Raw genomic sequence first — 16,809 nt, forward strand, 5'->3', positions numbered from 1 at the left:
CCCTACTCTGGGTTCACTCGGAAAATATTTTAAGTATAGAAAAGATAAATTTGCCTATGGCAGAAATAGTTTGTTGATGTGGCATTTTCTGTGTGTTACTATTTTATGCATTTTGTAAGTGGAAAAGAATATTGTTAGAACAATAGAGATTTCAATCTTAATTGTTGATATACTTCAGTACCAATGTTAATTTTGTTCATGAAACTTACCCGTCAGATATATATATAGCTGTATTCTCTGAAGTCCGACAGAATTTCTAAAACTTACGACACACGTAGTGGGAGTTAGGGTGGTTAGTACCCATTCCCGCCGCTGGGAGGCGGGTATCAGGAACCATTCCCATTTTCTATCAGATTTCTTCTGTCGCCGGTGTCGTAAACATCTGTTTACACACCTCCGCCTCAGGATTTTGGAAACTTTTCATTGCTTGAGTATCCTCTGACTTTTGGTTTTTTGATTGGATCGATAGCTTGGCATACGTGACTTGGACTGTTTTGAATTTGGCTTAGATTTTTTCCTTAGATATGTCTGGATGTAGTTCGGCTAGGGCCAGGGTGTGTTCGAAAGTGGAATGTAAGGTTAGGCTTCCTAAAGCCTTGGTTGATCCTCACACATTGTGTAAAGGGTGTAGGGGGCAAGAGTGTAAATATGATTTGCGCTGTAATGAGTGTGAAAGCTTGGATGATTTACAATGGAAGACGTATGAATCCTACGTAAATAAGTTAGAAACGTGATAGGATTAGGAGGTCTTCCTCCAGGAGTAAGTCGGGTAGCAGACAGGGTCTTAATGTATCCCCTTCTAACCCTCCTTTAGATTTTGTGTCTCCTAACCCCGTAGTGTTGCCTTCGGGCCCTCAAGTGGTGTCTGCGGAGGGTAATGCCCTTTCGCTTATCCTGGATTCATTGAAGACGCTTGAATCTAAAGTGCTTGCCCTTGAAAACAGGCAAAATAAGTGCAGTGATAGTGCCCCTAGTGAAGTGGAGGGGGCGTCAGATCGGCCCTATAGCGCCTCTAGGCTGGGACCTCTGCTGGACGACTCCCAGGACTCAGGGAGAGGGCATGGCGAAGGCCGAAGGAGGGTTACAGGGAACCCCCACCGATCTGACGTCCCTTCAGCAGTTCCTGTGGACGCTTCCCAGGCTGCTAAGGAGCGTACTCGAGCACGTATCCTGAAGGATTGTTTCTCGTCTTCCGACGCGTCCTCCCCGCGCAAGGGGTGGGAATCTCGTTCGGATTCGCGACCTTTGAAGAGGACTCTTCAAGAGCTTGACGCTTCACGTCATGCTTTGTCTGAGTGGCATTCTTCTCCGGAAAGCGTAGCTTTTCCGCCCCAGAAGAAGTCTAGGACGTCATCCGACGATGACGCCCGCGAGCGCCCCAGTCGCTCTAGAGCCAAGGCTGTTCCTGGGAGAAGGAAGAAGGCGTCCCCTCGCCCCTCTCCTTCTCACAAGCGCAGCTCGTCTCCGCGTAAGGAGACATCTCAGACGGAGATCATCATTGCTATGCAACGGCAACTGGACACTTTACTAAAGCAGAAGGAGACGGTTCCTCGTCGCAGGAAAGACGATAGACTTCCTATCAAGAGAACTAGGCAGTCTTCTCCAACGGCTCCTCTTTCGTCCCCGTCTTCTGATTTTTCGCCCTCTAGACTTCGTTTTGCTCCCCAGGGTTCGTCTAGAGGTGACGTTAGACGCCAGGTTAGAGAGAGATCTCTGCATGCTCCTCTCTCTTCCCGTAGAGAGGACGCTCGGCGTTCCGACTTCGACGCTTCTGCTGACGACGATTTTGTAGCTGTCGGACGGACTTCTATGCGTTCGGCCCCTCTTCGACATGACAGTGTTGACGCTCAACGATACGCTAGTCGGCAGTTTGATCAAGTTTCTTCGCGGGACGTTCGTAAGGACGCTTCGCGGGACGTTAGAAGAGTCTCTTTGATGGACGCTCCGTTGGACGCTCGAGAGAACGCTACGTTGGACGCTCAGATGGACGCTCGTAGACGTTCTAGTAAGAGCTCTGTGGACGCGAATGTGGAAGTTCGCTGTCACTCGGATGTTGTTCCCGAGGCTTTGGCACGTTCGCCTCTAAAGGTGATTCCTGATCCTGTGACTGTTAAGGATCCGTTACCCTCTTCTTCTTTTCATCGTTCGGATAGGAGACTTGGAGCTAAAGGACTTCTGCCTCTTCCTTCGGATTTGCACTCGGGTAGGGAAGAAGGAGAACTTAGCGGTTCTTCTGAGGATGTTGATGAAGAACAACCTGCTACGTCTGCTTCGTCAGATTATCAAGTTTGGCACGACTACTTGCGGATTCAGTTTGGCGATACTGTTTCCAGCCTGCTGCTTCCTAATATTCTCCTGCCTTATCAGGTTTTGCGTCGTCGAAGACAAGCAAGATCCCAGGTTTCGTGAAGATGAAGACGTCGTTATCTACTAGAAGAGCTTTCCGGAAGGTTAACGCCTGGATGGAGTCTAGGAAAGCAAAGGGAAGGACTACTTTCGCCCTGCCTCCGTCTAGACTTAGCGGTAAGGCAGGGATGTGGTATGAGACAGGCGAGGAATTAGGATTGAAGGTTCCTACGTCTGCTCAAGGTGATTTCGCCAGCGTGGTTGATGCCTCAATGAGGGCCCTTTTAGCCTCAGCTAAAGTATCATGACGACTTCCGAACTGGACCATCTTTTGAAGGGACTGTTTAGGTCCTTAGAGGTCTTCAACTTCTTAGACTGGTGTCTTGGAGCTTTAGACAACCAATCTCGTAAGCCAGACTCGATCAGCTTGGGGGAGCTGTCCAGTGTATTGTCATGCATGGACAAGGCCGTCAGGGATGGCTCAGAGGAGTTAGCCTCTCATTTTTCAGCAGGGGTTCTTAAGAAAAGGTCGCTTTATTGCAACTTTGCGGCTAAGTCTGTCTCTCCCGCACAGAGGACAGAACTTTTGTATGCTCCCTTCTCGAGTCATCTCTTCCCCAAGCTAGGTGAAGGAATTTTGGCAGTTAGTGCTGCAAGAGAAAGCCAGCACAAGACTGTGGGCTCAGTCTTCGAGACGTCCGGCTGGCCCTTCAACGTCGTCAGGAGCCCAACCGTTTAGAAAGCAGAAGCCCTTTCGTGGAGGGACTTCCGCTAGATCGTATCTCGAGGAAGAAGCCTTCCTAGAGGTAGAGCCCCTTCCAAGGCTAGGGGCAAGAAGTGAGAGATCGTGCCTTCAGTCACAGGTAGGAGCCAGGCTGCAGTTGTTTGCAGAAGCCTGGAGAGTAAGAGAGGCAGACACCTGGTCTCTCGACGTCATAGAGAAGGGTTACAAGATCCCTTTCATAAAGCCGCTCCCGTTGACTTCCACTCCCAGGGACTTGTCCCCATCGTATCCTCAAACAAAGCGAAAGATACTTTTCGACCTGCTCGAGCAGAATGCTCGAGAAACGAGCAGTGGAACAGGTTTTAGACCTGGTATAGAGAAGCAGAGGTTCAAGATGGAGACACCTCAGTCAGTTCTGGGGGCCTTAAGACCCGAAGATTGGATGGTATCACTCGACCTCCAGGATGCCTACTTTCACGTCCCGATACATCCCCAATCGATGAAGTACCTTCGGTTCGTACTGAAAGGGAAGGTCTTTCAATTCAGGGCTTTGTTTCGGACTGAGTACGGCCCCTTTTATCTTCACCATCTTAATGAAGAACGTGGCGAGGTGGCTCCATCTTTCCAACATCAGAATCTCGCTCTATCTGGACGACTGGCTCATACGAGCCTCCTCGCAGACCCGGTGCCTGAAGGACTTGCAAACGACTCTGTCATTAGCTGCGTCCCTGGGACTTCTGGTGAACTTCGAAAAGTCACATCTGACCCCAACACAGTCCATCGTGTATCTGGGGATTCAGATGGATTCCAGTGGCTTTTTTTCGGGCTTTTCCGTCTCCCAGGAACGTCAGCAACAAGGCATAGAAAAAGTGTCGGCCTTTCTAGGGAAGGATTCATGCTCGGTGAGGGAATGGATGAGTCTGCTGGGGACCATTTCCTCGCTGGAGAAGTTTGTTTCCCTGGGGAGGCTACACCTCCGACCTCTTCAGTTCTTTCTGTCGGACAGCTGGACAGAAAAGGACAACTTCGACATGAAGTTAAGCATCTCGGAAGAGGTGAAGAACCATCTAAGATGGTGGCTCGATCCGTGGAAGCTGTCAGAAGGGCATATCCCTCAAGCTTCAGAACCCCGACCTAGTGTTGTTCTCCGACGCGTCATCCACGGGGTGGGGAGCAACTCTAGGGGGGGGAGGAAGTGTCAGGTACCTGGAGAGGGGAACAGGTAACCTGGCATATCAACTTCAAAGAGCTGGCAGCGGTTCAATTAGCGCTCCAGTTCTTCCAGAACAAAGTCTCCCGTCGTGTAGTTCAAGTCAACTCGGACAACACCACAGCCCTGGCATACTTGAAGAAACAAGGAGGAACACACTCTCGCTCCCTGTTCGCTCTAGCGAAAGAGATTCCTACTTTGGGCAAAATGGAAAGGAGAGAGAAGTCACAATATTGACAAGGTTCATTGCCGGAGTCGAGAACGTCCGGGCAGATCTCCTCAGTCGGCAAGGACAGTTATTGCCGACAGAGTGGACTCTCAATCAAGACGTATGCCAGGAGCTGTGGGGTCTTTGGGGATGCCCCTTAGTGGACATCTTTGCAACGTCAAGGACGGCGAGACTTCCTCTGTATTGCTCCCCGGTTCTCGATCCGGGAGCAGTAGCAGTAGACGCCTTCTATGGGATTGGACGGGCCTGGATCTCTACGCTTTTCCCCCCTTCAAGATCCTGGGGGAGGTGATGAGAAAATTCGCAGCATCGGAGGGGACGAGGTTGACTTTAATCGCCCCCTTTTGACCCGCAGCGATCTGGTTCACAGAGGTGATGTTCTACCTAGTGGATTATCCGAGATCTCTTCCGTTAAGGAGAGATCTACTCAAACAGCCCCACTTCGAGAGGTACCACAAAAACCTCTCCGCTCTGAGTCTGACTGCGTTCAGACTATCCAAAAGTTGGCCAGAGCGAGAGGTTTTCGAAATCAGTGGCTAAAGCTATCGCCACCGCGAGGAGACCATCATCAATCGCGGTTTACCAATCGAAGTGGGCAGCCTTTAGAAGTTGGTGTAAGAGAAAAGGAGTTTCCTCTACCACTACCTCTGTGAGCCAGATCGCCGACTTCTTGCTTTATCTTAAACAAGATCTGAAGTTGGCAGTGTCAACTATTAAAGCGTCCTATCTGTAGTTTTTCGCCATAGAGGTCTTGACCTCGCTAATAACAAGGATCTCCATGATCTATTGAGATCTTTCGAGACGACCAAGGTACCGCTACCGAAGTTACCTTCGTGGAACCTGGATGTGGTCCTCAAATATTTAATGTCAAATCGCTTTGAACCTCTTTCCTCTTCGTCTCTACGAGATTTGACGAAGAAAACTGTATTCCTAACTGCTCTGGCGACGGCGAAGAGAGTTAGCGAAATACAGGCTATCAGCAAACACGTCGGCTTCAAAGGGCATAATGCGGTCTGCTCTTTGGGTATGTCGTTCTGGCCAAAAACGAAAACCCTTCCAATCCGTGGCCTAGAACGTTCGAGATCAAGGGTATGGCAGAGATCATTGGTCAAGAGCCAGAAAGAGTCCTGTGTCCTGTTAGGGCTCTTAGAGAGTATATTCGTAGAACGAAGGATTGCCGAGGTTCTGCGGAGAACTTATGGTGTTCGGTCAAGAGACCAAACATGCCCATGTCCAAGAATGCACTGGCATTCTTTTTAAGAAACACCATTAAAGAGGCGCACTCTTCTTGCAAAGACAGCGACTTTAAGATACTAAAAGTTAATGCACACGAAGTAAGGGCTATTTCGACCTCAATAGCCTTTCAGAAAAACATGACTCTTAAAGACATTTTAAGTGCTACTTTTTGGAGGAGTAACTCAGGGTCGCCTCGCACTACCTACGGGAGGTGAGAACGACCTATGAAAACTGTTACTCTCTTGGACCATACGTCGCCGCAGTCACTATTTTGGGGGCAGGAGGTAGCACTCATCCTTTCCCATAGAAAAAGGGTAGGTGAGTTTTTAATATTTGTATGTTTATGGTTGTATGGTCGGCTGCCGAGTACGGTTGTCCCTTCCTTTAGCCTTTGGTATATGGGAGTTTGTTGTTAGGCTAACTTAGGTGGTGGTTTTGCCTCGTTGCCCTCAGAAGTATGGTCATGGTCTAGTCACACATTGTGGTCCCGTCCCCGTTGACAGATCATCTAGAGCGCACCAACTACACAGGTCACTACCTTGTTGGTAACTCTAGTGAAGCAGAAGCAGGCTTGGGTGACAGTAATCACGAAGTCAGCTATGCTAACAGGTAAGGAACCAAGATGTCAATCATCTACATTTATATGTTTCCTAAAATCCTTTTTCTGTCTCTCCCACCGCCAAAGGTGGGATTCAGCTATATATATATCTGACAGGTAAGTTTCATGAACAAAATGATATTGTTAAGATACAATAAAGTTTGTTCATACTTACCTGGCAGATATATATATTTTTAGTACCCACCCACCTCCCCTCAGGAGACAGTGGAGATAGAAATCTGATAGAAAATGGGAATGGTTCCTGATACCCGCCCTCCCAGCGCAGGAATGGGTACTAACCACCCTAACTCCCACTACGTGTGTCGTAAGTTTTAGAAATTCTGTCGGACTTCAGAGAATACAGCTATATATATATCTGCCAGGTAAGTATGAACAAACTTTATTGTATCTTAACAATATCATTTTCACCTATTTTTACAGCCTGGGTAGAAGGGGAGCTTCGTCATGACCGCCTGCTAGCACCACATTATAGATACTATGTCAGAGAAATGCGAATTCTTGCATACACACAGTTGTTAGAGTCTTACCGTTCTCTCACTCTGCAGTATATGGCAACAGCTTTTGGAGTTTCAACAGAGTTTATTGACAGGTTAGATCCCAACTTTTTATGTTATGGTTTTGTAGCGATTAACAAAGGCTTATAAAAACCTCAATTAAACGATCGTTTTTACTGTAAAATTAACATTAATTGTAGTATATTTAATCATTTTTTTGTTTTAGTCAAACCTGCCTATACAGCAATGTGATGTAAAGTTGATATACAGTATGAAAATTCTTCGTTAAAATCAAATTACATTACTACTTTTAAAAAGACTGGAAATTCATGATAATGCTCTCCCCATTTTGAAAAAATTGATTTGTGGAATCCTAAGCTGATCTTTTCACTACCATGTTGAGCCATTCCGAGAACTTCATGGTTGAATTAATAATTTTCTTCTGTAAATTTTGAGTGAATAAGTGGAATTATGTGCCAGCATGAGCTTTTGATGTGTTGAGAACATGAATCTCAAAAAGTAGATGAAGTTTGTTTTGGGCTTAGTCAAAAAAATGTGCATGTGACATGGTGTTGATGGTCTTTTATAAGTTACTTAGTTTTTACAATCATCAAAATGATTGATATTGTTATGGGTCCAGGATATGAATGAAGCAGCCTACATCCACGCAGATGCAGGGTTTGTTCAAAAGAATAGAAATGAAGGACCAGATTACAAGAGGGCACTTAAAGCCCTGACTGGCCTGGAAATGAGGCAAGCTGAAGGTGTCTTTTAATAACACCAGGAAGCTGCCAATATGTTTGCAGAGAAACTTAAGAAACACTTGTGACAGTGGTAGCAGTATTAGAAGTGGAAAAGACTGGTATCAGGCTGGGAAGTTTCTTTGGGACTTGAAGCTGCTGGAGACTGTCTCCAGTACATTTCTTTTTAATGGAAATGCGATGCCTAGCCCATTTTCAATTTATCATTTTCTGAGAATCAGGGTTTGTGAAGGGCCATCTCTGTCAAATCTGTAAGTTCAACTGTTAAAGACATTAATGCCTACAACTTTTAAACAAATTTGGTGTTTAGCAACATTTGATTGGTATGCCAGAAGGGAAGATATGTACTCTAGACAAATGGCTTCACATCAATAATACTGTAGTCACTCATAGCCACAACTTGTCCCCCTCATCTTGAGGTGTTTATTTGGACTTCTAATGTAATGCGGTCATCCATTCTTTGGCCCAAGACATCATATCAACTTTCAAGGCCTTAAGTGCTATGCGGTGAAGAGCTTCATTGAATTCTTTTACACTAACTTGTATAGGACAGTCAAGAAGTATTGAAGAATTGTTCATATGCAAAACAAACCTTTGGTCTTAATAATAGGATAATCTTCTGATGCCAGCTGGAAACTGGTTAAAAAACAATCAAAGATTGTAAAGCAAGGAATTCTTGGCATCTGGCAAATCATGCGCATACAAGGTGGAAGCTGGTCACCAACCAAGCTTGGAACCTCATGACAGGTCAGTCTCTCTTTAACCGCTTGGAGAGTTGACCTTCGCTTTCCTCTCCTCCCCCTAAGCCAGTTATATTTGTCCTAAACTTGTGATTGTTTCATGTTTATCCATTCCAAAAGTCCCGTAAGATTCAACATTTTTAAGACAGTCTTCCAGGATTCCCGTGCTCACGTTCCTCAAGAACAGATGCAAATTGCAGTGGATGTGCTGCACGCATTTTCCTCTGCTTTGTCATCAACTGTTTTTTGTGTAATGCTGATCCATCTCCCAATGTGAATATTTGTTCTTTAGCATTTTACATTTGTTATATTGAAGATATTTTGAATATTTTTGTGTTATGACATGAAACTTTATCTTTAATTTGATCTTATTACACCTTTTCTGGGAATGTGGTAACGTTTAGTCTTTCAGAATTTGTTTTGGGACAGAGATGTTTAAAAGTTCACATTGCAGACATGGTTTATATGCTAGGATGTAGCTTTCTAGCATAGGAGTATTCCTATACCTATTCCAAGATGAATTTTAATAGTGGACAATCTCCAAGTGCGTTGGTTCTGTCTGCTTGCAGGACCAGTCATGGTTTCTGTCTCGTCTCTTTCCCAGGAATATTTAGGGGGCAAGTTGTACGGCTCACTCCCTTCCCTTTATCCCTATAGATAAATGTGATTCCTTTCACTCTTACTGGGTATATCTTCTTTCCTGAGAGAGAGAGAGAGAGTGTTTTTTTTTTTTTTTTTTTACAGGCTCATCAGTTGTCAGGCCTGCTTCTTGCCTTGAAGTCTGGTAGAGGCGGCATTCTGCTCTGAGCTTGGGAGCCCCTCTGCTTTACTTCTCTCTTACAAAGATGCCACTTCACTAATTTTGGTATGGTCATTGGTGCTGTGAAGTAAGTTTGGAACCCAGTCAGTCCTGTTTGCAGTGTGTTCCTTGCTATCGTCAGAGCCCCTACTTCTTGCTAGACTTTGATACTGAGTCATCATTTGGGAATACTAACCTTACAGGCGGCTTTTCTGATGTTTGTTTATCATCTCCCTCTGATGTTTCATCATCCAATGATGTTTCGACTTGGTACTTCCTTTTGCTATATGAAATAAAATTATTGTATGGTTTTATTTGAATGTTATTCTGCTCTTACACACATTGTATCCTCTCTCTCTCTAAGAGTAGTCTGGTGTTTGACGTCACGGATGGGCCTGTTACGTCATGGCTTCTAATGATGCATTTTGAATTTTGGCCTAGCCTAACTCCTTTCTTTCTCTATAAAAATGAATAATCTACCCACCTGTACGCTTTCTCCAACTCCAGTACACTCCAGAAATCACCTTAAAACACCAGCACCACAAGACTTACGACCCAAAAAACAACTCCTACCAGACAGAGAGCTCTCCCCTACCAACCACACACCACCAACACGTGCTTTCTACTGCCCCGTGTTATTGTTTACATCCGGCCGACGCCGCCGCCATCTTGTCTATGACGTCACAGCCTATGACATCCACAACACAACTTAAATACATCAACAGACACCTTCTAGAATCTACCACATGTTGTCTATATATAGGACACCCACCATATTTCAACAATGCATAAAATACCCATAACAATTATAAAACAATATAATCACACTTATCTATACCCATAACAATTATACAATTATATAATCACACTTATCTCTTTCTCCCTCCCCTCCGACTGTTTCCTAACCTAGTATTCCCCTCTTAATTTCCTTCGTCCTCCAACTCTTTACCCTCTACATAATTTCTAATACATTCCCCTGAAACTCCTGCTTTAGTTAATACATCAGCCACTTGCTCCTTTCTTTTATCCATCTCACCTCCTTTATTTCCCCGGATTCAATGGTTTCCCTTATTGCAGCAATATCTATTTTTAATCTCTTGCTACTTACACCAGTGCTCGATTTGATGGCGGTCATTAGTGTTTTACTATCAGTGTTAACCAACGGCTTCTAAATTTCTCCCTCCTACTACCTCTTCCCACAAATGCTTGAAATATATCAATCCTTCTACAGCTTCCCCAACACTCAGGGCTTCAGCCTCAATGGTGGATTTTGCCACTCTCCTGGATTTCCTAGACTTCCACCATATGGGACTTCTCCTCTTCCCATCTGTCAAAGAAATAATATAACCCAGTTGAGTATGGCCATCTTCTATGTTTCCAAATGAAGCGTCTGCATAGGCTTCCCAATAAACCCTTTCTTCTTCCATCTCACTTATTGTAACTTCGCCCATCATGCTCTTAGTTTTTCTCACAATTTTAATAAGTTTCTTCATATCCTGAGTTTGTTCCTTCTTTAAATGCTGTACTTAATTCGCTAATATCATATGATATTTCTGGCATCGTGTGTAGTGATACCCAATTCAGCTGTCCTACCACTGATCTGTACTCTGTTAACTCTTTTTGTTCTAGCACTCTATTACCCGTATATCTTCTAGCCTCTGGTTCTCTTATGGAATTTATATACTGCCACTGATTAAGGGAAAATCTATTCTCCTTCTGCTCTATTACTATCCTATATACTTGAACCTTTTACTCTCTTGTTCTCCTACTTGCAATTTCCTTTCAATCTCCCAATCGTTTCCTTTAAGAATCCTTCAGTTCCTCCGTAGCAAAAATCATCTACGTGTGTACACAAAATGCCTTCCAATTATTGTTCTTTTTCCAAAAGAATATATTAGGTTCTAGTCTCTTCTCTCACCTTGAAGCTCCTCACTACTTTCACCACTTTACAATACCATGCTTTTGCTGCATCCTTGAGCCCATAGACTGTTTTCTTCAACTTCCATAATCCCCTCCAACCATCTTCCCTTGGTGGCTTCAAGTACACTTCTCTTTGTATCTCGTCACCTTGTAAATATGCAGTTTTGACATCCAATGTATAACAATTCCAATTTTTCACCTTTATTATGGTTAGACAGAATTTTAAAATTTCAGCATTGCATGTGGGAGCATCCTTTTCCCACTCAGCCATTTCTTCTTCAAACCCTCTAGCTACCAATCTTGCTTTACATATCCTTTCCCCCCCTTTTATCTTTTCAGTTACTATCCATCTTGTAGATATAGCTTTTTTGTCCAACATCATTTACCTCCTCATATACCTGGTTATCTCTCCAACTTAGTTCTTTTTCTTTAGCTTCCATTATGCTTCTATTTTCAAATCCCAGCAACACCTCCTCTTCATCTTCAATTTTTTCTACCTGACTATAATCCCTCAAGTTAACCCACCCTTTGTCACCTGACTGTGAGTCTCGTATATTGTACGAATCAGCCCATGCTTGGCTTGATCTTTTCCTGCAAGACCTAAAATAGTCCATTCTTCTACTTGTCCTGTATCATTGTTTATAGCCCTAACTCTATTTCCCTTTTTGAATTTTGGTATCTCTTCCATTAACTCGCTTTCTATTGACCCACTTTGCCCGTTATCTTCCACTGTTTCCTCTATCACCTCTCTTTCTATAGTCTCTTCTGTGTCTGCATTCCTTCTCTCACCCATTATCTCCTCTCCTTCCAGCCAATCTACTTTCCCTTCATTTGGGCCATCTGACCTACCTTTCACCCCATGGGATTTATCTATTCTAGCCGATATCTCTTCTGTATCTGGTGATCGTCGTTGAATCCTTGTCACATGTATCCTAGCTACTTCTCTTAAAGAATCCCCATGTTTGACTATTATTGTTTTCCCCGATACTCCCACTACCTGAGCAGGTCCTCTCCATTCATTTCATTTTCCCTCTTATAGAATACCTCATCTCCTACCACTGCTTCTTCAAATTTATGTTCTCTGATGTTTTTGTTTAGCGCTATTCTTATTTTATTACAGGACTCATTTTTTATAAATGCTTCTCTGGCCTTGTGCATTGCATTCAGTGTGTCCCTTACCATACCCTCTTCCATCCCTTTTTCTCTGCTTGCAGGACTAGAACTTTCTTCTCCTATTAGGTTAGGCAGTGAAGGGTTTTTTCCAAATACTAATTGGTTGGGAGAGAAACCTCCATTATTCATTAAACAGTTCCTAGCACTCACTACCCATTTCAAAGCTAGGGACCAATCTACTTCCTCTTCCTCCATCATCTTCCTTACACTTCCCTTGATCATGCCTACGGTCTTTTCACATAATCCGTTGCTCCACGGAGATTCTGATGCTGTGGCTAATACTTAATATTCCATTTTTCTGCCATCCTCCTTACTTTTTCATTTTGAAATTCTCCCCCATATCTGACAATATTTTGGAGGGTGCTCCAAATATAGCAAACCAGCACTCAAAAAGTATCTTTATTATAGTTTCTGGTTTCTTATCTTTTATCCAACAGGCCTGACAATATCTCGTTGCCATATCCACTATTACCAAGAACTTTCTCTCTTCTATCTCTCCCACATCCATCGCTACGACTTCATTGAACGTTTTACTCCAAGAAAAGCCTACTACCGGTTTGGCGGGGTTTCTTTTGTATTTTTACAAACCTCACAATTTTTAATCAGTTCCGTTAGTAACTTTCTTATTTCCTCTTTTCTTTTTCGATTAACCCATTACTCCATTGTGCTTCCTCTGTTAGCTGCCATATTTTATCTCCACTTCCATGACCAAACTGTAAATGTAATTTCTTCATTGTGTTTCTTAATTTCCCTCGGATTCTTTCCCTTCCAACCCTCCAGTAATAATTCTTCTACCTTCCTCCTCCTTATAGGCACTCTTAAATGACCCTGTTCGTCTTCTCTTAACTCTACTTTCATTCCCCCTAATACTTCTACTATGACACAATTTTCTTTCAAATTTAGGTCATACCCATTTTACTCATGGTTTGCTTACCTATCAGCCAGGGTATATCACCTTGCAGAATTTCCGTCTTCAAATAAAACTTTCTGTTTTTTAGTATCACAGGTATTTCTATTATTCCTCTGGACTTATAAGATGTCTCACCAAAATTAAACACTTTATTAGACTCTGTCCTAGTGTCCCTCATTCTCCTCAACTCTTCCTGACTCAAATCCATGACAATACGTGCTAGTCACAATTCCCGCAAACTGTTGATTTACACCCTGTGTCCAAAATTGCATCAACCACCTCCCATGATGCTTCCACTATTTTATTAACTTCTCCTACATAAACCTCTTCTTCTTCTGTCCATTTTCTGTTTTTACCTTATTTTCTTCTAGTCTTGTTTCAGTTTTCTTCCTATTATGAAAATTCTGAGGACAATCCCTAGCCCAATGCCATTCTGAGCTGCATATTGCACATACTGTTACCTTCTTCCCTTCTTTGTTTATAGGATTTCTACACCCCGTCCTCGGTTCCATCTTCCCCGATATCTTTGGTTTTCCCCTCCCTCTCCAGAACTGGCATTGCCTTCTGACGAACCCCACCATTCCCGTTCTCTTTAGTCCCTAAATCCCTCAAATAGTCTTTTCATTGTTTGCGACACTGTTCCGTACTCTAGCTTTTCTTGCCCACAAGCCGATAATACCATTTGTTTTTGATTTTCCGTGAGATTTGCTTGCTCTATTACATGATACCCCTTGACCTTCGCCTTCAAGCGCGCCTTTCCCCATTGCTCTTTCACACTCAGATGCTGCCTTCTCGTATCTAATTAAATAGTCCGCCATAATTTTCAACTAGATTCTTTCTTCTTATTAGAAGGTATCTTTTTATTCTACCGTAATTCTCCATTACCGAGTCTTTTAGATAGGCTTTATCTAGTTTCTCTAGGATTAACTTTGGACCCTCTGTACCAGTAAGTTTATCTTTATCTAATGCTTCCACTAGCTCTCGGGCTTTCCCTTTTAAGCTCATTCTCATTTCTATCGCCGGGTATTTTGTATCTTCTCCATACAACAATAGCCAATCTTCGGCTTGACCTTTCCATTCTTTGTATTCTTCTTGTATCCCGCTAAACCTAGGACATTCCCTTCTCCATCTAGTAGTCTCCCTTTGTTCACTGTCGGATCCAGGCATCTTTGATTCAACCACGCTTCTGCTACCAGTTTGAATTTTGGCCTAGCCTAACTCCTTTCTTTCTCTATAAAAATGAATAATCTACCCACCTGTACGCTTTCTCCAACTCCAGTACACTCCAGAAATCACCTTAAAACACCAGCACCACAAGACTTACGACCCAAAAAACAACTCCTACCAGACAGAGAGCTCTCCCCTACCAACCACACACCACCAACACGTGCTTTCTACTGCCCGTGTTATTGTTTACATCCGGCCGACGCCGCCGCCATCTTGTCTATGACGTCACAGCCTATGACGTCACAACACAACTTAAATACATCAACAGACACCTTCTAGAATCTACCACATGTTGTCTATATATAGGACACCCACCATATTTCAACAATGCATAAAATACCCATAACAATTATACAATTATATAAGCACACTTATCTATACCCATAACAATTATACAATATATAATCAGGCATAATTTTGTTGGTGCCACATTCAAGTGAAGGGCGAGTCTTTCGCTTCTTTTGGTGATGGATTTTCTTGGTAAATTTTTCTCTTTTCTTCACATGTACATGTCCTGGGGAGGTCATCCGGTTGCTGTAGGAGATGAAGGAAGATCTTTTTGCCATCAGTGAGGCCTTTGACATGGGCTCTGGTCCGAATGCCATGACGTCACTCTGCAATTCTACGCCTGTTACATCAGCCTCAGTGACATCTCTCCCTCGCCTGTTGCTGTGACACCACTCCCAACCTCATCCATGACTTCATTGCAATCGGTTGTCAACTCATTGGAGGTGTTTCTTTCAAGACATGGTTGATTGGTTGGACTCTTTGTTTAGTGGGAGGTGTCCTGGCATTCCAAGCAAAAAGTGTAGGGCAAGAGTTCCATTGCCTTCTCCTTCTCCCCCTCATTCTCAAGTTGGATGTTGGAGGATTTGGGACTTTGTCGCTTCTTCTGAGAGTGAGAGAGGTGCTTCACCAATTCCCGGCATGGACATCACTCTTCCCTTCAAATCTGTGGATGTGTTCCAATCCGTATTGATCTTCCCTCGCATCAGAGTTCTCAGGCTGGTTCTTTGTCTCCTCAGTCAACGTTCTCAGGCTGGTTCTTCGTCTCCTCAGTCAAACAGAGGTTGTCACATGATGAAAAGGCTTCGATTTAGGGGCCAAAGATGAATATGGCCGTGTATATATTCTATCACACGTCCGTGTATGCATGATTCATCACAGTCCATGTATGTGTTTCATTGCATGTCCACGTGCATGGTGCTTTGCATGGCCACGTTCCAGTTTCTTCCTTGTCAAAGGTGAAGGCGGGATCTTATTTCATCATTCGAGAGCATAGTTGTTTTGGTGGAAGAGAATAACCTACCCAGTGGTAATTCGGAACGTCTATGCAATGCCTTTTGTCCACAGCAATGACTGGCGGACATCCTCAATGGATTAATTCAGTCAAGCCATCTGGGCTTCATTGTGGGAATTGGAAGTCTTTCTTCCCAAGACTTCAAACCTTCCCTGGTAGGAAGAATTCTTGTTTGTTTCATTGTTAATTACATTTGAATTGTTCCTAAGAGTATATTGACCTGTCTCATTCTTGAGATTCAGACCTACTCTGGTTAGGTACTTGGGTCTAGATCAAGAAGGCTTCAAGGCGAAGGAAGGATAAGGAACTGCTGGCCTTTGACTTAGCCTAGCCTAAGTGGTTGAGTTCTTAGCCTGGCGTAGCCTAGCTAGTTGAACCCTGTCTTAACTACCATAGCTCTAGCCTAGAGGTTGAGTCTTAGCCAGACTTAGCCTAGCTAGTCAATCCTGCCTTAATCATCTTAGCGTAGTCCAAGTAGTTAAGTTCTTAGCCTGGCCTACTCTAGCTGGTCAGTCTAACACAGTCATCTTAGCTTAGCCGAAGTGGTTGAGTCCTTAGCCTAGCTAGTTCAAAACTACTTTAAACATCTTCCTAGCCTAAGTACTTGAGTTTTAACCTTGCAAGTGGCTTGCAAGGTTTGAACCTTCCTTTCCATCTTAGCTTAGCCTAAGTGGTTGAATTCTTGCATAGCAAGCCTAAGGGGATAAGTTCATAGGTTAGACTAGCCTAGTCTACAATGGGTGAACCTTCCCCCTATCAACTTGAGTTTGACCTTATGTGCTTAGGGCATGCTTTTCAAATCATCGGAGCATGTTCTACTTCTTGATTCTGCAAGAAGATTTTTCCCATTCTTCAAGAGTTTGGGATTGGGTTGGGTTCAATTCCTAGCTTAACCTACTTTTTTATCCTGGTGGTTTTATCTCTACAGTATTTAAGATTAATCTTAGCAACTTTGCCATGCTGGTTCCTCAGTCAAGGGGCAGGTTTCCTATCATCATAGGGCCACCTTTGTTGGAGATACACATTTCCTGGGCAGCTCAAGAACCTCCCCCTGTCTACAGTGCAATTACTTTTGACAATGCACAAGTTGACAGGATATTTAGAATTATCTGTGCTGGCCA

The 16,809-nt window shown here is 43.6% G+C and overlaps 1 protein-coding gene across 1 annotated transcript in view; it reads left to right on the forward strand.

The window, feature by feature from the left end:
- LOC135219456 (26S proteasome non-ATPase regulatory subunit 6-like) overlaps positions 1-16,809 on the forward strand; it is a 97,608-nt gene that overhangs the window by 78,417 nt on the left and 2,382 nt on the right. Inside the window, exon 7 of the mRNA XM_064256248.1 lies at positions 6,785-6,953. Coding sequence (XP_064112318.1) covers positions 6,785-6,953 — 169 coding nt within the window. The remainder of the gene's footprint in view (positions 1-6,784; positions 6,954-16,809) is intronic.

Source organism: Macrobrachium nipponense, chromosome 1, assembly GCF_015104395.2.
Source record: "Macrobrachium nipponense isolate FS-2020 chromosome 1, ASM1510439v2, whole genome shotgun sequence".
In the NCBI taxonomy this organism is placed as follows: domain Eukaryota; kingdom Metazoa; phylum Arthropoda; class Malacostraca; order Decapoda; family Palaemonidae; genus Macrobrachium; species Macrobrachium nipponense.